At 42.0% G+C, this 23030-nt stretch overlaps 2 protein-coding genes across 2 annotated transcripts in view; both read right to left on the bottom strand.

Moving 5' to 3' along the window:
- Positions 1-6618: 6618 nt before the first annotated feature.
- LOC125298201 (beta-1,3-galactosyltransferase 2-like) lies at positions 6619-7551 on the bottom strand. Its single transcript, XM_048248902.1, has one exon. It carries the CDS (start codon positions 7531-7533, stop codon positions 6628-6630), a length of 906 nt encoding a protein of 301 aa, XP_048104859.1. The 5' UTR covers positions 7534-7551; the 3' UTR covers positions 6619-6627.
- Positions 7552-17403: 9852 nt separating this feature from the next.
- glis2a (GLIS family zinc finger 2a) overlaps positions 17404-23030 on the bottom strand; it is a 31028-nt gene continuing 25401 nt past the window's right edge. Inside the window, exon 7 of the mRNA XM_048247233.1 lies at positions 17404-22016. Within this exon, the coding sequence (XP_048103190.1) occupies positions 21259-22016 (758 nt within the window). The 3' untranslated portion in view covers positions 17404-21258. The remainder of the gene's footprint in view (positions 22017-23030) is intronic.

Here is a 23030-nt window from a genome sequence, read left to right as displayed (position 1 = left end):
GCGACTGCGCACCACGGATTAACTGTGATACTCTGCCCCACCAACTGGGGGCGGTACGTCGAGCCTGAAAGTAGGACACAACCACCAAAGAAGCCTGAAACGCCTGAAGAAAAGAAGAACGTGGGATGTGCCAGCACTGAACGAAGGAAGAGCTGATGAAGGAAAAAGCCCCACGAGTATGTTCGCCTGTCTGCTGGGAAGTTTGATAAGCTGGCCCATCGCATCGCTCCATTTATCATCCACCAGAACACACACAGCTCACCTGTTGGTATAGCTGAGAGACTAGCTTAGCCTACTTGCTTATTAGGCTACTTACAGTAGCCTATAGCTAAGTGACTCGGTGCCGCGAGGGCAGCAATATTGGTGCGATACAAAGTAAAGAAATTTTTCTAAACACAGCAGTGACATGGTAAGGAGTTGTGCATACAGATGTCCTCAATTAAATTTGTATTGAGTCTTCACACCTGCCTCATACCAAAAAGTATTAACCAAAACTGTAATTATGATATGTCAATAAAAGTTTTGAAGTATTTGTGTTCATAATGTATAATGTCTCACTGTGATAATGGGTGTATTTAGAGCGAGAGGTAGCCTAGGTTATTCCTTCAATTATTATTATTATGATAACGCTTTATCCGGTGTTGACCGGCGAGTTTCGAGATTTGAGTTCAGCATTGTTCAGGAGTAGCCTAGGTGATAATGATTGCACCTAGGCTACATTCCCTTTATTATTATAATCACTATTGATAACGCATTATATACGGAACGGGCGAGAATGCATCTCGATCAGCAAGTGTTACTGGGTTTCGCCTGAGCGTTGTAGATAGATACCTTTAGACCTATATGGCTCTGGGTTTCGCGATTTGATTTTAGCATTGTTCAGTAATAGGTGCTAGGCTACGCTCATTTTTAAAAGATGCATTTAATCCAAAGTCATGTCAGCTCTCTATGCAGGTAGTAGGGCTGTCACTTTTTATTCGAACATGACGTGAAATATCCGTAGTCGAACTATAAATAAACTATTCGTTTTTTAGTGCTGTGTAGCGCATTTCTACAGTCTATGATTAGTTTTATTTTATTGTTTGCCATCTCATTCAGTGCTCTATGATCCAGGGCTCATGACCAAATCAAGTCAATATAATAGCCAGTAGCCACAATGAGCCCATGCAGCCACCCTGTTTCGACAATGAAAGATAACGCACAGAACGGCCAGCCTGAGCGGACAATTACGTCCCCAACTCATCTAAAATGTGTTGTCTTGAAATACTTTGGGTTCTACACCATAGATGGTAAAGTAACCGTTAAATATAATGTTAAAGAATGTATCTTTGGATTGTGGCTTTACATCGGTCGAAGTTGACTCCATGTCGTGGTGTCTCACGTAACTCAAAGCCAGGCAAGCTGAGGACAGGCACTCTGCTCCATCATCGTTATTGTAACCAAACAAGTCTTCTTCTGTCTAAGTTTGTTTCTAGGTTTAAGTGTTGTTCTTCTATGTGGTCCACCTACTGGAGGGGAGTGTTTACAGCAGTTCCGTTTCACACATGCGCAGTCTACGCGTCACTTTGTACGCGCGGTCTTAAATTTCGGTCGAAAAAAATGACGCAATTCTCGTCACACGCTCACCAGTGGCGCGGGACGCAGACGCGGGAGCGTACCATAGGCTTTAGAAGCGCACCATAGGCTGCACTTCTATGATTTCTCTCCGTCGATGGGGAGAAAGTCAGTTCCATCTTCTGCCTAATCAGACCCATGTTCCTTTTCCTTTTCTTCATTTCTTCAATCAGTGCAAGCCTTTCCTCCATGATGGTACCATCATGGTTGTCTGGATATGCTGGAACATGGTTGATCTCTCCACGTTTGGCCCTTTTGGGGGGCAGCTGTGGCCTACTGGTTAGCGCTTCGGACTTGTAACCGGAGGGTTGCCGGTTCGAACCCCGACCAGTAGGCACGGCTGAAGTGCCCTTGAGCAAGGCACCTAACCCCTCACTGCTCCCCGAGCGCCGCTGTTGTTGCAGGCAGCTCACTGCGCGGGGATTAGTGTGTGCTTCACCTCATCTGTGTGCTGAATGTGTTTCACTAATTCACGGATTGGGATAAAAGACCAAATTTCCCTCACGGGATCAAAAGAGTATATATACTTATACTTATACTTATACTTTTCAGGATGAGCGGAGACTACATCCTCTCTCCTTCTTTTTGTATTCACCATCACCTCATTGCAGCCTGCACAATGCAACTTTGCCCTGAAGTTGCCCATCTTATAATGAAGACTTCTTCATTCTATTCTATCTGTCTCCTTTAGACAAGGATACTTGACAAGACGACCAGACACCAATTCATCACGGTGTGCTTTCACCACGCTGCATACAGGTTTTCTGTTTTGTTCTATAAATATTGGCTACTAGTTTTATGTAGGGTCATTTCAGTTGGTTCGAGCAACATTACTCAAAGTAAAATGCTGTTACTGAGCAGACGACACACCCCCCCCCCCCACACACACACACACACACACACATATCACTCCAGAGTTGCTGTTATTACACAAGCCTTAGCTGAACTAGTAGGCCAAGCCACCAACACCATTCCATTACACTATTGCTGGATGATCACTTGTTTTACACTTTTTACAATTGTACACTGTCACTTTCCATTTTATTTTGCAAATGCACAAAAAATATATATGCTTTGAAATACATGGGGGGGGGAAACAACCATAAATCTCATACAGCTGACCTGAGCAGATGTTCCCAGAGTGACTGTTAACATGCCTGAGAGTTCTGTCCTGAAAACAGATGGTGTAGACGTGGACCACTGACCTTAGTTCACTTGGAGATAAGAATGTGCGTCCTCCAGCCTGTTGAGCTGTCCATGGCATGCCTTGTAGATAGAATGGACTCAGGAAAAGGATGCAATGTTTTGAGTTTCTGGACTTCATTTTTGTCAAGTGCACTGACAGCAAATTATGTACGTATCACATCTAATACATCTACTTTTTATTGGCATTATTTGAGAAATAACCATTTAATCCAAGGATATTTGTATTGCCATTAATTCGAATTGTAAAACCGGATTTCTCAGAAGTGACAATAAATCAATAAATAAAGCTGTTAATTTCCCATATAGCCAAATTACCTTTGGGTCAGATCCGCATGCATGAGAGCCTTAAGATCCGCCTGTAGCTTACACATGGTCTCTGGCTCTGGGCCAGGTCTGCACCAGATAGATGTTTCAGCTGAAACATGCAAGCGGTGTTTGTGCCGACTTTTGGGGCAGATTTGGGCCACTCAATACTGGTTGTGTACTCAATATTAGCACCACTCAATACTGGTTGTGTACTTAATATTAGCGCCACTTAATACTGTTTGTGTACTCAATATTAGCGCCACTCAATACTGGTTGTGTACTCAAAATTAGCGCCATTCAATACTGGTTGTGTACTCAATATTAGCGCCACTCAATACTGGTAGTGTACTCAATATTAGCACCACTCAATACTGGTTGTGTACTCAATATTAGCGCCACTCAATCGAGGCCTCAGGAGACGTGTTTCACGCTGGTTTGGCCCCCACCTGTAATACAGATCTGAGTCTATAGCGGAGCATCATATGGGGATGGCCGCTAATCCGCCGCAGCAGGGTCGGACTGGGAACAAAATTCGGCCCTGTCAATTTTCTCCTGGACCGGCCCACTACTGGACCGACGACCCCCACACACACACACACACACACAGACACACACACACACACACAAGCCCACTGATACCAAAATCCCCCCCTGATTCCCCCCCATAAATAACAAACACACAGTATCATGCTGTAGCAACACTTCATAAACTGAACCCAAACATTTAGATTTGGACCTATAGGTTATTATATAATCAGTATCGTAATTTCTGTCAACTATGACGATCTCCATGCATGTTCAGTAGCCTATATTTTTCATTTAGTCAAGCAGTGACATGTGGTTTAATCAGTGTTGGGCAAGTTACTTCAAAATCGTAATATATTATGTATTACTTATTACTGTCATTTCAAAGTAATTCATTACATTATAATATTACTGTCTCTGAATTGTAAGGCATTACATTACTATTGTATTACTTTTAAGTTACTTTTACCAAAATATCTGGAAATATGGATTTGGAATTCTAAATGCAGTTTATTATGCTCAATGCAGCTCATTGCACTTCTAATGGAGGGTGATGTGGTACAACATAATGACTGAGCTAGGCTTAAGGCTAACAACAGTAGAATGCAATAGGTGCAGTGATGGCTCATGATGCAATACAAGGAACAATCATAGCCAGAATTTTGTTTAAAGAAGACAAAAGGTCAAAGTCTGGTCAATTGTGATAGAAATGCTGTAACTTTAGGCTTAGGCCTACTCATTAAAATCAACAGAGAGCCCACTACCTGTATATTGTAACCCAAAACTTAAAGACATGTCAAGATAGGCTACACAGTGCAGCTACTGGCCATTTTTGTGCCCTAACTGGTGAAATACAGTATTAACCAACAATAAAATACAAATGACAAAATACTATTTTGCATTCAAAACACATATTACATGTTTCAGAAATACTACCCATCACTGGGAACAGGCAGATTGCATCTTTATAGTTGGCCATATGATGACATACTTAGGTTAATACTGTATTTCACCAGTTAGGGCACCAAAATGGCCAGTAGCTGTACTGTGTAGCCTATCTTGACATGTCTTTAAGTTTTGGGTTACAATATACAGGTAGTGGGCTCTCTGTTGATTTTAATGAGTAGGCCTAAGCCTAAAGTTACAGCATTTCTATCACAATTGACCAGACTTTGACCTTTTGTCTTCTTTAAACAAAATTCTGGCTATGATTGTTCCTTGTATTGCATCATGAGCCATCACTGCACCTATTGCATTCTTCTGTTGTTAGCCTTAAGCCTAGCTCAGTCATTATGTTGTACCACATCACCCTCCATTAGAAGTGCTATGAGCTGCATTGAGCATAATAAACTGCATTTAGAATTCCAAATCCATATTTCCAGATATTTTGGTAAAAGTAACTTAAAAGTAATACAATAGTAGTGTAATGCCTTACAATTCAGAGACAGTAATATTATAATGTAATGAATTACTTTGAAATGCGAGTAATAAGTAATATATAATATATTACAATTTTGAAGTAACTTGCCCAACACTGATTAAACCACATGTCACTGCTTGACTAAATGAAAAATATAGGCTACTGAACATGCATTGAGATCGTCCTGTACCTACCATACGGCCCGGCCCTGGATTGGTAGTGAGTTTTTTTCATTGTGTCATGCCGTTTGTTGTACAACCTCAAAATACAACACCAACAACCAGGTTACTTGAACACAACAGCTTTATTTCAAGTTTTCCTGGGAAAACTCCAATTCTAGGTCATTCATTCATAGTACTGCCTCTGAGCAGAAGCATGTGTGCACCTGACTTAAACCTTATACAGCACTCCTATGAGCTAACAATCTCTTTCTGAAGAGGGAGATTGTTATCTTATTTGTGTACTGTATCAGGTTGAAATGTGTTAATCTATTTCAAATATTTTCAGGGATCAATCATAGGTAAGTTTTATGTCAACCGCATGAAAGAGACAACTGCAATAAGAGACAATAATCTGTATCCACAATTCTTATCTTATGGTCTGAAATTCCACCCTTAATCAGTACTTCACCTGACCAAGTACAGTAATGGAACCCAATTAACTTAAAGGAACCGTATGTAAGAAATGTATTTCAAGTAATCATAAAATGTCTCTGATATGTCACTAGACATTAAGAAATCATGTTCATTTCAAATACTTATATCACTGACAACAGTAGTCTGGCCAGGATATTGTCATTTAAAAAGTGAAGTTGCAGCCATCAACTGATGTTGATGTTGTGTTTTGGCCTGATGCGCCACCCTCCACCTACTAATCATTAAGTCAGTAGTGTTTTAGCATCCGGGTTGCCAGCTCTTCCAATCAGGGGGATACATCTCTCTACAGTAATTTGAAAGTGATTGCAGTACCAGTTTTTGCCACAATCTTACATACGGTTCCTTTAATAAATAATGAAAACCAAAACCATGTCTTTCTTTACTTTACCATGGTATGATCATTTGTCATATTTTGTTATCATGCTACCAAGCTCATATAGCTCAATTTCATTTGAATGGTGCAAAACTATTTGGTTTGAACAAAAATAGATTTTTTTTACTAAATATTGCAGCACCTGTGGATTTAAACATTACATTCACTGCCAAACAAAATAAATTAAATAAATAAGAAAATGATCACCGTACATTTAACAGATCTACTTCAAACTTTCAATCGCGTACTGCCGTACAAGTACTTTTTGTTTCTCTGTTGCTGTATTTAAAAGTCAAACTCAATCACATAAGATCTTATTTTACAAAAATATTGGTTACACTTTACTTGACAGTATCGACAAAAGAGTGACATGACCGTGTCATGAACGTGTCATAAACAAGTCATAAACGTTTATGACATAACTCTTCTGTTACCAAAATATTTAACAAAATGTTACAAATTTTACAAAAATAGTTTAAAAATGTACACAGTCTATTGACAGTCACTCACTGCCTCAACACCCCTCCTCAACAGGGGGGTCCACCCTTCTTATAGCCCGCCCAGTACTCCAGCAGTTGGTTGGCACTGCCCAGGATTGTGGTTATGACCTTGACATAGTCACAACGCTTGAACGGCCCTGACGTGTACGCTTTGAACTGTGAGGGGTCAGGAGGCACACTGACCTCTATCCGCAAGCGTGTCAGGCACATTCCTACGTAAGCGTCCTCAATGTTGAAGGGCTTGATATCCTTGGAGACCCGCACCAGCTTCTCCGGGAGGTCGTTGGAGAAGAGGTAGCCCATCCCCAATAAATAGGTGGGATAGTTGGGCTTGGGGTAGAGCTCCTCGGAGACATACCATTTGGAGCGGTGGTCGCGGACCACAGGCCGGTTCCACATCATGTAGCCAGTGATGTAGTTCTGTTTGGGTGTCTGGGGCATGAGCAGCAGCGACATGAGGTTCTCCATATTGAGGAACATGTCTGAGTCGATCTTCATGGCGTAGGCGGCGCCTGGGCAGTATGTGGCCAGCCAGTCCATGATCACCATGGTCTTAATGGTCAGGTTAAGGTAGGTGTCCAGGAAGTCGCTCTGCAGGATGTCGTGGTGCCTCACGCTCTCGCTGTACACCATCTCCTTCGCCATTGGAGTCGCCACGTCGCTGTGCAGACTGCCCAGCAGGAAGAGTGTGGTCACCACCTTGCCCTGAACCATGGTCTCGTTACCCCACGTGCTCCGGATGGCCTGGCGGGCCCTCTCGTTGCCCGGGTGCACCGGCACCATGAGCACCAGGAAGGGCTGCTGCCTCTGGCACACGTCAGGCTCGTTTATGAGGAAGTGGTACTGCCGTGGGTAGGCTTTGTGGTCCTGCCTGGTACCCTCGGCCGTGGTTGTTGCCACCAGGGTACTAGCAGTGGTGGATGTGCTACTCATGATGGTGCTTTTGACAGCGGTGCGAGAGGGAGTGGTGATGGTGGTTTTGGTCGCGTTGACATCTGTTATCGGCATTAACTTGGAAGGCACTCTTTCAGATTTGTGGGGTTGAGGGTGGGGGTAAGTAGGTGAACTGAAGATTAATCTGGAGAATGATTGAAAGGGGAAACCATCTTTCTGCCATGTTTGATTCACAATACTTATAGGGAGGAAGTCCGTCACGTAGAGGGCGCCAAAAGCACACAGTGATATGGCAAGTAGTCCTTTGAAACAGCACCTTACGTAGTATCTGTCACCTGCAAGGACAAGGAAAGAGAAAACATAGTCATGTCAGTTGCAATTACTCAGGCAATCATTTCTGAATCAGCTGACATTACAACTGAAGATATTTGATATTTCAATATTCATCAAATATTTTATGCCCACGTATTTAATAATATAAATGCTTCTAATGCTTAAAATAAACACGCCTTCCCTGTGGTCACTGGAATCCTGTGCAGTTGAGGTATATGAAACTGGAATCTTATGTGATTCCTATGCAGGCTTATGCAACTACCTTATCATGGGCCCTCTTATTATAATCCTGTTATTCAAATGACCACACCGTTTCCTGGTTATCAGCTTATCAATAAGCACTTTCAGATATAACCTCCGGAGTATATGCGGAGGTTTGTCAAACGGAGGTTCTACCCTTCGGATGATTCAGATATGATGCTAACGTAACCTGCGTTGTGTTGAACCTGCGCGATTCAGCCCTGCACACGCCCAGACTCGAACCCGCGAACAGCAGCACCTCGGATCGGGAGGCGAGCGCGCTAACAATTGAGCCAATAGCCCAGGCTACTGGCTCGCATGCTAGCAGCACTCTTGAGGCGTCGGGGAGTGAGGTTTACCAACGTTCCACAAGCACAGCTAAGCTAGCTGGCATCCGTTACACTCACCCCCTAAACCTCACTCCCGATCCGGGTCACGGCACCAATGTAACCTGCGTTGTGTTGAACCTGCGCGATTCAGCACTGCACACGCCTGGACTCGAACCCGCGAACAGCAGCACCTCGGATCGGGAGGCGAGCGCGCTAACAATTGAGCCAATAGCCCAGGCTACTGGCTCGCATGCCAGCAGCACTCTTGAGGCGTCGGGGAGTGAGGTTTACCAACGTTCCACAAGCACAGCTAAGCTAGCTGGCATCCGTTACACTAACCTGCGGACCTTATACTGACCTTATAGGGATGTATGTGTGAACGACACACACACATTACAGAATCTCTGTGTGGTAGTCGAGAGAGGGGTGGGGGCTTGTAGAGTTCACAAGATGCGAGATATGACACAGAATATATGCGGCCGCTGCCTGTCACAGCTGCTTTTTGTTTACAAAGTGTAACCTATGCATTATGTAGGCTAAAGAAGAAAAATCTATTGTCGTGAGGGCTAATACTTGAAGTAGGCTAGTCACGTAAGTGCGCACTTGAAATTGACCTACAGTATTTGTATGTGTGCTTCGAATAAACACATTTATCTGTTTCAACGTTATGTACCAGAATTACTTGGCTATAGAACCCCAAATCTGGTTTGCGTTGGAGAGAGAGCATGCACAAACTTTATGGTAGGCTACCAGCCAATTCAGTAGGCTAACTCAAGACTTCAAGGCCATCATACAACGTTTTTAAGCAACAAACAAAATACTAACAGTGAAGTTGTTCGTTTTCTCATGGTTTATTTTTTCCAAAAGCATCCTCTCCCCATGTGTCTATTGCATTTACGTAAGGAGCTTGGAACAAAGTTGCGTTTTCTTCGTTTTCATTTTCTCTAGCCATATTTATGCTCAACAAATATCAGCGAGCTCAGTCATGAGAAGGCTATCAATGAACAGAAAACCGTGTTGGCTAACAATTTATTAAATACTCCTGTTATTGTCGTCAACGACGTTGCTGTAGGCTACTGCCTTTTCAGCACCTTCTGCTTATGATTCAGTCTTTTGAATTCGTTTGGCCTTGCCATGCAGTTGTAGGCTACAACGTGCCTTCATGTGTTCTATCAAAATGTTGTATGCCCTAATGGATAGTAGCTCCGTGATGTCTGCATCTTTCTATGCCACTCCATCATAACACTGGCATTCAAGTCAGACGCACGAAAGAAACGTCACCAACACGCCCTCTCACTAGTTCTGAATTTTAACCGCATGTTCTACGCCTCGTTCAGACACATTTACATAATGTCCAGAGGAAATACTAGGGGGGGAGTAGTAGAACAACCGGCTAAATTCGGACTTCCATATGACCGGTTATGTCGTTCAGATATACGGCCCCACCGTCTAACATCGGCAGAACCTCCGGTCTTACACGTATGTCTGAAAGCGCTTAATATGTCACAATGGGCCCTATCGTGCACCCAGCGTAACGTGGCGCAAAGCCAAGTCTTGGGTGTGGCAATTAAAGTGATGGTTCGGAGTAATTTCACCCTAGGGTCCTTTGCACCATGACCTCGAGCCAAACACCCTCCCAGAAGCTGTTTTCCCTTGGTCGAACATTGGTTGAGTAGCGCCATCAGGCGAATACAGAAACTAATGGCTTGTGCAGGCGCTTATGGAACCAATAGAGTATCTCGTAAATTACCCCACTAATAATGCCCTGAATGGTACGAAACTTCTACAGTAGTACAAATATGTTCTGTACTCATAAAACGAGGCATTGGAAAGTTTGTAAGTACACCAGGAGTTTATTTAAATAACACTTGCCTGATGGATTCTACTCTCTGCTGCTACTCTACCGCTGCGTCAACGTTACTTCCGTGATTTGGGAAAAGCCCGTAAAAGTCCTCGCAGGAAGCAATTACATAAAAGTTTTTTGGTATATCCAAAGTTTTTAATATTTTTTTCTGAAGTGTTTACAACTTAGTGTTAACTAATAATTGTTGCAAACTGGTTGCAAACAAAATATTAGTGCATTCCTGGTTTTACATCCTTATGCATCGCTTCCAGCCAGAACTTTTATGGGCTTTTCCCATTTGTGTGATGTTAGCATGCTTTCCCCCACATCGGGGGCGGTAACCTTTCCAAACCTCTTAGCAATCTGTATCAATAGAGAGCCGAAGTCACGCCCCTTCCGTTGGCCACCATGGGACCTATCTTTTGAAAAATTATGAACGGCAGTCAATGGCAAAAGAGAAATTATTTTCTGGTCCTGATCAACTTGTGCCTTGAATTACATATGATGTTTGTCAATTTTAAAGACAATTTTTCATGTAAAAACATTTGCAGTGAATTGTTTTGTAACTATTGAATTGCAACATTGTGAAAGATCGTAATTCCAATGACTACAAACCCATCAGTCACGCTAGTGACGTTAGCCCATTCAGAGCCACACCAGATTGCAGCGTAATAATCAAGGGAAACCATGTGCGCAGCAGCACAATGATATCATGCAGCACCTGAAAATAGTCCCCTTAGGCTAACTTCCAGCAACAAGGTTGAGCTGCAGCAGACGAATTGGTTAGTGAATGGATTATTAGGCCTGAATTAGAGTAAAGTTCCATGTCAAATCAGCCTAGAAAATTGCCACGTTTCATTTTCTGGTGGTCTTATTACACTTTCTAACCTGAGAGGAGACAAGTTTTTTTTTTCTTTTTAAAACATGTTACTGGTATCAAATTCTAAATGAACATATATTTTCCATGAAATAGTGATATGTCATTTTCAACATATGATGTTTTCTGCGTCCTTTTTGCAGCTAAATATTTATGAGATTTGTGAGAGTTTACAAGATTTGCAGATTATCAAATTCTGTTTTTATTTGCATTTTACACAACGTCCCAACTTTTTCTGATTTGGGGTTGTATGTCAGTGGATACAACGCCAATCCTGACAGAAAAACAATTGCACAATAACATCTATTAAGGCTGTAATGATACGTGAACTGCAACCAAAACTGTGATACACAATCTTCATCTTGTGTTGCGGTTTGAGAAGACAGAACTACAGATACAGCCCCTTGAGCTTTCAATGCAGCCAAACCAATTTTTTTATTTCAGAGTGAATATTATAACACATGATTATTGTTCTATTTCATCATTTGCCCTAATGTACCGTTGCATTTTAATTTCTGCTTCTACTCTTGATGGTAAAACCAAAGCATGAACATTCCTCAACTAGCTTGAGAGATATCATGCACCTTGACCCCACAACATTAAAAACCTAATCACTTCATCCCAATATCCCTTCGCCATATTTGCTTCCACCTTTAAGCCTAATTCACTCTGTACTAATGGAGGTAAAATCATACATTTCATTTGCAATATCAGTATAGTACTCTTTAGGGTCTAGGAATGTATGTACTTTGTCCTTTATACTTGTGTAATGTTTATGCGCCACCAATCTCTGATGATTTGGTTAATTTGTTATGTACACACATTGTGCTATTTGCATAATGTCTTAATTGTGCTGTATTTACATCAAATTTGCATTTTTATCAAATTTATCATGATATCATTATACAGATAAGAAAAAATACCTAATATAGATTTTAATTATATCACACAGCAGTAGGGAAATGCATGATAATTCTAGATAGATAGATAGATACAGTAGATACATACATACATACATACTTACTTTATTGATCCCCAAGGGGAAATTCAAGATATGCAATTCAAGAATTCTATGGGCATTTTATACCTGTACCTCTGTACCTCTTCCAACCCCCTCCATTTTTTATTTTCAGGAGTGGTACCTGTAACCTGCGTTGTGTTGAACTGTGCGGCTAAGCCCTGCACACGCCCGGACTGGAACCCTCAAACAGCAGTACTTCGGATCGGAAGCCCAGGCTGCTAGCTCTCTTGCCAGCACTACTATGGCATCTGGAGGGAGGTTACCAATGCACAAACTGCACAGCTACGGACCAGCTGGCTGCCGTTACATACGCAAGAACCATCCTACCAGGGAAACCACGGAAGAAACCCCTTCAGATGGTGGTTTTAAATTATTTAAAAGGAACAGCAGACAGAGGGTTTTTTGGGGGGATACTTTGTATCTGTTTTAACATAATATTTGTCATGTTATTAATTAATTATTGATGTTATTATATTTATAATGCATCTCTTTTTTATAGGCTTGTTGTAAGGTTGTGCCATATTTTCATATTAAAGTAATTTCAGAACAGTTCTATGTCTCATATAATTTTAATTAGTAATTAATAAAAACTATATGTTGTGTTATGCCCATTAAATGTGACCTTATCGTAATTAACATCATTGTTGCTTTATGTGTTTTATTATTTGCTATCATCAATAGGCTAATTTAATGGACACTGTCTAGGATTTGGTTTCATTTCTAAAGTTCTTATGAGTTATGGCGTGTATATTAGGCTATGGTATTTGTTTGTTTTCATGCATTGATATTATAGTTTACTATTGCTGTTTTCCTTAATGAAGTCTTACCAACATTTTAAAACTGTCCTTAACATTTTAAACTAATGTTTAACTAATCCATTTGAACAAAAGTATTTGCTAAATCATGTAGCTTACCATAACCATAATGTTTTTTTAGTCTCTTTAGAGCCAAAGCTGAACATACTTTTACTATAAGATGACATTTACTGTAGTTAAGATTATGGGTTATATAAACAATCAGAAGGGATAAATGAATAAAGAAAATCTGGGCGGGAAGAGGTTGGCAAAGCTGCGGCTCGTTAGCCCCTTGAGCCGTCAGCGGACCGCGGTAGAACCGATGTGCAAAAACCCAGCGGCCCTAACATTGCATGACACATTAAACTCAACCAGGGCCCACTTCTCCGAAAGCATCTTAAGCCTAAGAGCGTCGTAAAGTCCCTCTTACGAACGTCTTAAGATTTGCCGACAAATCTTTCCCGAAACCATCGTAGCCTAAGAGCATCGTGAAAACACTCGTAGATCTACGAGTGCTCCAGAGTACTCGTTACCGGCTAAGAGCGTCTTAACAGTACTTCTCACTGAGGTCACCAACAGGACATACAGAGGAATTACAATTTAGAATACATAATAGAATTTACGTTCCCATTCTTTATTGTGTTTACCTGTGATGAATCAGATTTTAGCGTGTAAAATAGCCTACATTTAATGGTCATAATAATGTAATGAAAAAAAAAACAAAAATGCAATCAAGTTATGAAACGAGACGTTGCCAGAATAGTTTGACATTATCTTTGCTAAGTGAATATTTTATTAGGCCTATGAGGTAAAAAGCAGAGAAAGCAACATGTGGTTTAGTCTGTAGCCTACTGCATCAAAATCTAAGCCTACACATTTCCTCTCTTTCTTACTTTCGACTTCTTTCTTATCTTCAAGCGTGTTCTTAAGTGGCACAAAAAAAATTATTGCATGGTGCAACAATCTAATCTTAAAATAATTACAATTATTTATGTATCTGTGTGGTATATAACCTACTTGGGATCCTTACATGCAGATGTCAAAGTGTTTCTATTTTCGTATTGATGTGAATTAATGTGTAGATCCGAAGTTTAAATGTTAGGCCTATAGCTGTGACGTGCAGTCACCTGACATCACCGTCAAATCAGAGGATATTTCAGAACTATGTGCGTGGACAGCTCCCTTAAGAGCATCTTAAGAGCAGTGCATGCGCGTTCGCAAGAGCATGTTCAGGAAACAGTCGGAAAAACCAAACGAACGATCGTAAGATGAATCGTAGAAAACCCTCTTAAGAGCGTGTCTCCGTCTTTATCGGGGAAGTGGGCCCAGAATCGCCACCATCAAAAGTTGATGTCAACAGACCAAGTCGATTGCCAAGTGTGCTCTGGAAATTCACAATTTAAATTCGCCGTTTAAAAAAAACAAAAACATAGTCCATTATTTTTTTTATTTTTTTTTTTTAGGCTAAATTTTAAATAATTCAAGCACACTTGGCTATCGACTCTGATTTTCCCCTAAAGATGGCAGCAAAGATGGCAACATTTCCGGAAAGGTACTGGCTTGATGAAATTAATTCTGGACTTTCTATCCGACCACATAAAGACCTCGGGATACTTCGGTTTGGCTTTAGGGACCCTTTACTCACTACCACGTAAGTGTAATGTTGTTTGGAACTGTAGAAGAGGTATAAAAATAGCGTTTTGTAGCGGCGAAATAATATGCCCTTCTCACTTCCACGCTAACGAGTTTTGACTAAAAACGGTAACATCGAACTTTCCCAAAACACATCCGAATGACATGATTTGGATGTCAACTCAACGTATGTACTCCCAATCATCCGTAAATTGATCTAAAGTGCATTTTACTCCGGATAATTCCTTTAATGTGACAATCATATTATTAAACATAGACTTGGAGCAATGATTTACTGAGGAACTATTTTTTATGGATGCTTCAGGTAGTTTGCTGCCCCACCTGCCCATATGGACCACACACGCCTGGCCAAGCTTCCGACGCCCGACAAAACCACCCCGAATGGACTGGACACACCTTAAATGTAAGCTTTTCGCTATCGATAATGCATTTTAGATCGGCATGATAGGGTCCTGAGTGTGTCTTTAGAGTGTGTCACCTCCCCTCCCTCCCTCTCCAGAGCCTCTGTGACATCTGCTTTGTGTTTGTGTTTTACATTCCTCCAAGCCTCAAATGAGCCTCTGAAGCATCACCATGCAATTAGCCTTCAGGCTTCTGTCTCCATTCCTCTCTCGCTATCTCTCTATCTCTCTCTCCCTCCCTCTCTCCCTTTCCCCCTCTGTCATTCTCTGTCAGATCTCTAGAACACAGCTCAGCCCCACACTGTGGTTCTGTCCAACTGTCCTTCCTCTTTAGACTGGACTGGATGCACTTCATTGAACCCCTGATGGGATATTAATCGACAAGCAAACAAAACTTAGCTGTTAATACCGACACACTTAGTTCTACTTAAAAGATCAATATGGGGTAACCATTTAGCGCTAAGGTGGGTAACAAATTAAAGGGACACCAGGCAAGCCTGATGCTTTTTCTCTACGAAACTCCCCCCTCGCTCGATCTGAAGCTCTTTTTTTTTTGTTTAAAGGAACCATATGTAAGATTGTGGCCAAAACTGGTACTGCAATCACTTTCAAATTACTGTAGAGCGGTGTATCCCCTCCCCCTCCCCCCTGACTCGAGGTTGCCAACCGGGATGCCGAAACACTACTGACTTCATGATTAGTAGATAGGTAGAGGGTGGCGCATCAGGCCAAAACACAACATGACATGACAAAACACAACATCAACATCAGTTGAGGGCTGCAACTTCACTTTTTAAATGGCAATATCCTGGCCGGACTACTGTTGTCAGTGATATAAGTATTTGAAATGAACATGATTTCTTAATGTCTAGTGACATATCAGGGCCATTTTATGATTAATTGAAACACATTTCTTACATATGGTACCTTTAAGTCTTCTGTCAAGGGTTTTCGCTGCTTCTTTGCCGGCTCTGCGGGTAGGATACACCGAACTTGCAAGTGGGATATTCTTCCTACAGGCAGTAAGGGCGGGCGAGAGAGCCTTCATTCGCCCCGTAATGAGTCATTTAACCATATACCGACTTACGAAGATGATTAATTAACACGAAAACGTTGCCTGGTGTCCCTTTAATTTAAGGCTGACTAAAAGGGCACGCTCCTACCTGCGATGATAACACATCTCTCTCTCTCTCTCTCTCTCTCTCTCTCTCTCTCTTTCTCTCTCTCTCTCTTTCTCTCTCTCTCTCTCTCTCACACACACACACACACAATGTGACAATATCAAGTTACACTCCTTACACTGTAAAATGTAAATCAGTGTGCAACACTCTGCACTTGGATGACAGTTATTGTAAACCTGGCCATTACCCTATACTGTACATACTATATAGTTTTGCTGTTTATAAATAAACTACATTAATTGTAGGCTGTAGTTAAACTGTAATAGGCTACAAGGGCCCGAATCCATAAGGTAAGACAATCAGCTGGAGCGAGTAGACTCACCTTTCCCGGTCATTGTTGCTGTAGCCCTGGCTACCGTGTACTCCAGCTCCTGTACTCCAGCTCTGTAGACCTGCTCCGTGACCCCAGACCTGCAGATGGACAGTGGATTCACACCAAACAGGGTTTTACACTGGTACAGGTGTGGCCCCGCCTCAGTTGATGAGGTCATAGGTGTGGCCCCACCTCCACTGCTGCGGTCACATGTGTGGCCCGCCTCCACTGCTGAGGTCACAGGTGTAACCTGGCCTAAGACCAGATAAGGTGTGTGTGTGTGTGTGTGTGTGTTGGGACAACTGAGCAGCGGAAGGCAAAATAAATCATTCCAATGTAAACATTTTAAAGAGCCACCTGCAATAATGCTTTATTTGGAGAGCCTCTTTCAGATAGTGTACAAGCGATCATTTAACTAAGTTATTAAATAGGACAACCCACCTGCTAGTCAACTGTTTGTCAATTTACTGTGAATTTACACTAACTCAAGCTCAAACAGACGACTTGGTGATTTAGGAACTGTGAGTTATTTTGAACTAACATCCACATCAATGGCATATCCTCCACAAAGTACTTCTCTTTGTCTTGCAATTCTTTCACAACGGAAATTGTGTCATAGGGCTCAAACAATGGCTCATTTGTATTTTGTATTACTCACTATCAGCAAAATATACAACAGATAGCTTGTATGAAATGAACTTAATTCCATTTTATTTATTTATACTTGTACCTTGAGAACAAGAGGCACAGAAAGACGGAGGGGAGGGAGGGGCGCAGGATATAATTCCAGGACAAATACACCTTTAACATACAGCATACATACAGTTTGGAGCGCTATTTGAGCAGGATCTGATTATTTGAGGCTGCAAAAGAGTTACAGAAACACACACTCACGTCACAGAAACACACACCCAACAACTGTAGTGTTTGTCAAATGCTGTTTTATTAACACCATTAGTGTTATTCTTCTTGATCTGACATTGTTGCCATTGTCGTAACCATTGATAACAAAGCTGACTCAAAGATGGCTTGAAAAGAAACAGGAGGGTTCGTATTTGAATGGGCTTTCCCACTTGTCACTTTCATTTGGGAGTTCTATTTGATGTCCTAAGCCTGATTGTTCAAGGGCGGCATTACAGTGACAAAACTGTATCAGTTTAGAAATGAATTATACTAAATGCTACATTTCACCCTTGGTCCCACATAACAAAGTGTAAAAAATCTCTCACTTTTTCTCTGCGAAAAGGACTATGCCAATTATTTTTTTACAACGTTCACAACATGTAAGCATAACAATATGTAAGATTAACATGTGTCCAGACATATGAATTGTCAGCGTTTATCTAGTTTGACTTGATAATTACTGGTGACTACATTTTGACTGTTTTCTTGTGTTTCTAAAAAAAAAACATTAATTCATGTGATTGCATTTTTTTTTTTATTTATAGCACCCCTCAGTGGTGAAAATGAGATTAAAAAAAAGTACTCATTTCATTTTCTTTTAGAAATGTTAAAATGGCAGATTTTTTGCCTTTAATTCAGCTGTCGGAGCTGAGGCAATTTAGAAACATAATAAAATCTACACATCAAATTTAACACATTAACTCTAATGTGCCATAACCTTTTTCTTTCTTTGCAATTCTATCGACATGTGAAAAAAGACCTTTCCCTAATAATATGTCGTCAGTGTCTTCAGTTCCAAGCGTTGTGTGCTGTGTCTAGAATTGCACGCATCTTTTTGGTACACGACCACTGATCCATTGGGAACGAAACCCTTTTCATTGTTTTCAACACTTTCCTCAACCACAGCTGAGACAATGAGTGTGTACGTTGGTTTGGTTTCACAGATGTGCATTCTACTGATTGTCTGTGCTGTAAAACGAGCTCAACTGCGTCTGAAACACGCATTTGCATTTCCTTTCTTTTTTTACACTTTGCGGTGTGGGATCAGTTGTGGACCACCGTGGACTAAACTGAAGTCCTGTAGTTCTTCGTGTCTTTTCTACAGGCCAGATCCTCCAGTCTGACTCAAGGTGCAAAACAAAATCTTTAGATGCAGGAGTTGAATTGAGGAAAAAGACATTACTTCTCTTTTAACGGTTACAAAATACATCCTTAACAACAGCAGAGACCTCTTAAGAGGTTCTAATTGCACACATTTTAGTTTTATGGATCCCTCACAATTGTCCGTAAAACAAAGACTTGGGGGGAAAATATACATTTATACAGATAACTCTACATAAATGCTTATCTCATACACTGTATGTTGTCTACTTTCACCTAAATAGAAGGCACTTCGGACCATTAAAATACTGATAATTAAATATCTTTATGTGCAAATAAAAAAACAACAGCTAAATGGTTTAAAAAACACACATACACATACACACAAACACACATACACACACACACACACCCACAAGAATGCTCAGCTGCTGATTTCAAATAGGAGAAATCTATTATTACCGTAAGTGAATGCTTATCTGTTAATGTTTAAACATAATGTGTCAGGGAGTAGACCGTGACCAGGTCCGTGTCAATGGAAGCACAGAGCAGCAATACGTGACAAAGGACAATAAAAAAAAAAAGCTAATACAATCAACATTAAAAATGTTTCGTCATCACAGAAATATTATAGAATGAATCCTATCAGCTGATTGGCTGACTGACTTTATACTCATGAAACAACAGCACAACCACAATGGTGCAAAAAGAGGTGTGGGCTTGTGACAGCTAGCATAGCCGGCATACTGCGCTGACTCAGATACTGCGTATGATGGTCAATGATGGTCGGCATAGAGACCATGTGAGTCACTTCGTTTACTTTCCTAAATTGTTTCATAAGTGCAATACCGCACCCTGATACCCTTGTTCATCCATCACAAGGCTGTCTCAGTTTGAGATAAAAACTCAAAAGACGGGAATAGGTGGACCACAGTCTCCACATCCTCTTGAGGAAAACATGAGGAGGAGGATCAGGGAACCGAACGCTGACGCAAAGCACCTGTCAAACACATCTCACGTTCAGTAAACAACAGGCGGTCAGTTCAGAGGCCCGTGAGCTGCGTCCACCTAGCAGATCCCTGGACTTATCCAAAGAGTGAATCTACAAATGGCCTGGAGCATTAATGTGTTCGCTTAACCTGCTTCTCTGTACCTACTTACTGTCAATACTTGTTGTTACCTAAAAGAACTTTTGTATCTCTAGTAGGCTATTTTTTCATGGAAGCCATGTGTCTTGACTCACATTTGTTAAGCAGTTATATGAGCAGTACCATGGTCCAAGTCCTGCAGTAGGCTATGCTACTGGTCCTCCTTGTTACACAGCTAGTAATATGTATAGAATTTACTCTTCTCTCAGCTTACATTTAGCTTTTTATTTCACAGATGTGTCATGCTAAGCTAGAGTTTGTTAAGTATGTGCAATAAGCAGCAATGTGATGATTGTCCACCAAGAGCTTCTTTTTGAGGCTTGTCTGAGTGCAACGTCAACTTCTAACCTTTGAGAAGGGGGCAACTGAAGCGGCAGGGTAGGTTAGTGTCACAGACGAAAAAAGCAAAGCGTTTAACTCGGCTTCAAAACTTAAAAGCTCATGGTCCGTTCTTGCTGTCTCCACAGCCTGTCAGAACTGTTTCAGTTGCACCACACTATTGCATGGGGTTTGTCTGCCTAGAAATCACACACAAATAGCATCAATTTTCATACAAAGACTCAGAAGCCCCGAACAAAGGAATTCATATAAAAGAACATTTGAGATATGAGACGTTGATGTGTTGCCTTTCGTCAGAGAAAAAAAAACTTTTTAAGAACATTTTAAAAACAAACAAAAAAACAAACAAACAAACAAACAAATGTATCTTTGTTGTTTTTGTTTGCTATGTCATGAAGTAGAGGTCCTGTAAAACTGAAAGAAAAAAAAATGGTTCTAGAACAGCATAAAGTGCAAAAGAATGCTTTGACAGACAGCCTTAAGGGGGCTGTTATGTTGCTGGACTGTCAGGGTAAATTGCCTTTGAGAAGCACTCTGAAATGTATGGACCCCTAAGAAGCCACAGTTAGAGTTCCCCGTATTTGGAAATACATCTGTATCCTGTCACTAGTTTCTTTACTACCTTGCGTTCCCTTACAATGCTTGTTTTTGCATTCCCTTGTGTTACCGTTGTATTCCCTCAGAATAACAAGTGTGTGAGCACAATAGTATTGCCACAGAATGTAGAGGGTTTGGGAGGGAAAGCAACATTTTTTGAAAGGAAAGGCAAAAGTGTGTCAGAGAGAGAGAGAGAGAGAGGAAAAAGAAACAAAGTTCTGTCCCATGGTGGCCTCTCAGGGTCTCTGACTGAACCTCCAGTGACCGTGTCCTCACTGTCGTCACACTGCATGACCGCATAAGCCTCAGGACAGATGGCTTGGAGTGAGTCACATGTCCAGTCACACCTCTGGAACTGCCGTATTGCCCTTTCTCTGTAGCATGGAGATGCTACCCCCTCGCAAGTTGTTCACCAGGAGGAAGCAACGTGTCGTTGGTTAAGACATGCTTATTTCATAGGCCTCAGGTAGGAATGTTCAAGTAAACTGTCCCATAGCTTCCAACTCTTATTTCGATCTTCTGTAGGGAACGAATAGGGTTATTCTGTTATAGCTTTCGTTGAGAGAGACAAAAAAAGCGTTCAATTCTATCTATCTATCTATCTTTCTCTCACTCACACACAACCACACACATGTGCACACACATACACACATACACCCATTCAGCACCCTTTCCCGAAGGGCCCCGCTGCTTAGCTGACCACAGCCGGCCTTAACACCACCATCCCGGGTGGAATGACAACCCAGGACAAGGGGTCGCGTCCGAAGCCCACCTCTTCCTCTTCTCCATCCTCCTCATCCATCCTCTCCTCGTCGTCCTCATCATCCTCCTCCTCCCTGGCCCTCTTGCGGCCCCGGACTCTGCCGGCCAGCAGGGGCCCCAGCCCCAGAGAGGCCCCCGGGAACAGAGGCGAGAGCAGGGACGGGGGCTTGCCCAGGCCCAGGTGCCCGCCGTGGGACAGGCCTGGGGTGGAGGCCACCCGGCTCCCCAGTGCACTCAGATCCAGGGGCCCGATGTTGGACAGGGGCAGCGAGGCTCCGCCAAGGCCCTGCAGGCCGTGGCCCCCGAAGAGGGCCGCGGCAGCCGCTGCAGCCCCCGGAAGGACGATGTGGGCCCCGGCGACGTAGGGCAGCTCGGGCGGAGGGGTGGAGTCGCCCTTGGGCTGGGCGCAACCAAGCATGGGGGGGCCCCCGGAGGAGGCCACCAGGCGACCGGCCTTCAGAAGGGCCTCCATGCCAGATGAGGGGTTCTGCTCCTGGGCCACGAAGTGACCGTGGGCCTTGATGTGCTTGCGCAGGGAGCTGGGGTCAGTGTAGCGCTTCAGGCAGCCCACCATCTTGCAGAAGTAGGGCTTGTCCACATAGTGCGTGCGCGTGTGCTTGAAGCGGTCACTGGAGTTGGAGTAGCGCTTGTTGCAGCCCTCATAGGGACAGATGTAGGGCTTCTCGCCTACAGGAGAGAGAAAGAGAGGTATGCAGGTATGGTAAGGTATGTCATTGTGGGTGGGTGTTTGTATGCACTCAGAAGTGTGTGTGAGCATGTGTTTGGGGGTGTGTGTATGTATGTATGTATGTATGTATGTGTGTGTGTGTGTGTGTGTGTGTGTGGGATCCCCACTAAGCTATTAAAACATGTCAAAAAAATAATTTTGTCCCCACTAAGTTAACAATGTTTTGTTTCTTAGGCATGTGGTTAGGGTTAGGGATAGGGTGTGGTATAGTCACAGTTATGTATTCTATGGTTACATTCTATGGACACAAAATAATTATTTACTATTGAGTGGCTGGTGAAAGAATCAAAAATGGTTGGCACATTTATTTTTTTCAAAAGTTTCCAAAATATCCAACCCTAAAGACAGGATATAAATGTTTGTATATGTGTGTCAGGGTGTGTGTGTGTGTTTAGGCCTACATGCTATAAAAAGGGTCTAAATGTGAGAATTTGTGTATATGTGCATATATATTGACCCATAGGTATGTGTATTTTTGTGTGTGTGCATGAATGTACAGATATATCTCCATTAGTGTGTGTATGTGTGATGACAAGGGAGGCTTTCCTTCCTGTGTGTGAGCAGTTCTGAAAACAAATGTGTATGCGTGTCTGGTTTTCTTACCTGTTTGTGGGCAGTTCTGTATGTGTGTGTGTGTGGTTTTCCTACCCGTGAGCAGTTGTGCATGTGAGTGTGTATGTTTGTATATGTGTGTGTGTGTGTTTGTGTGTGTGTGTGTGTTTGAGTGCAGCTATGGGCAGTATTTCTGACACATGTATTTAAAATACGAATACAAAATACAAAATATTACTTTGTAATTTGTATTTGATTTGAATGATGGAAATGCCTTCATATTTTGTATCAAAATACTTTATTTTGTTTTGTATTTTTTTTTCAATCTGTAAAATATACTGCTCAAAAAAATAAGGGAACACTTCAATCCTACACTGGATCGGTACTCTGACACTGTTTGG

Source organism: Alosa alosa, chromosome 7, assembly GCF_017589495.1.
Source record: "Alosa alosa isolate M-15738 ecotype Scorff River chromosome 7, AALO_Geno_1.1, whole genome shotgun sequence".
NCBI lineage: Eukaryota > Metazoa > Chordata > Actinopteri > Clupeiformes > Clupeidae > Alosa > Alosa alosa.
Note: the sequence above shows the minus strand (reverse complement) of the source record. Positions and strands in the feature narration are given on the sequence as shown.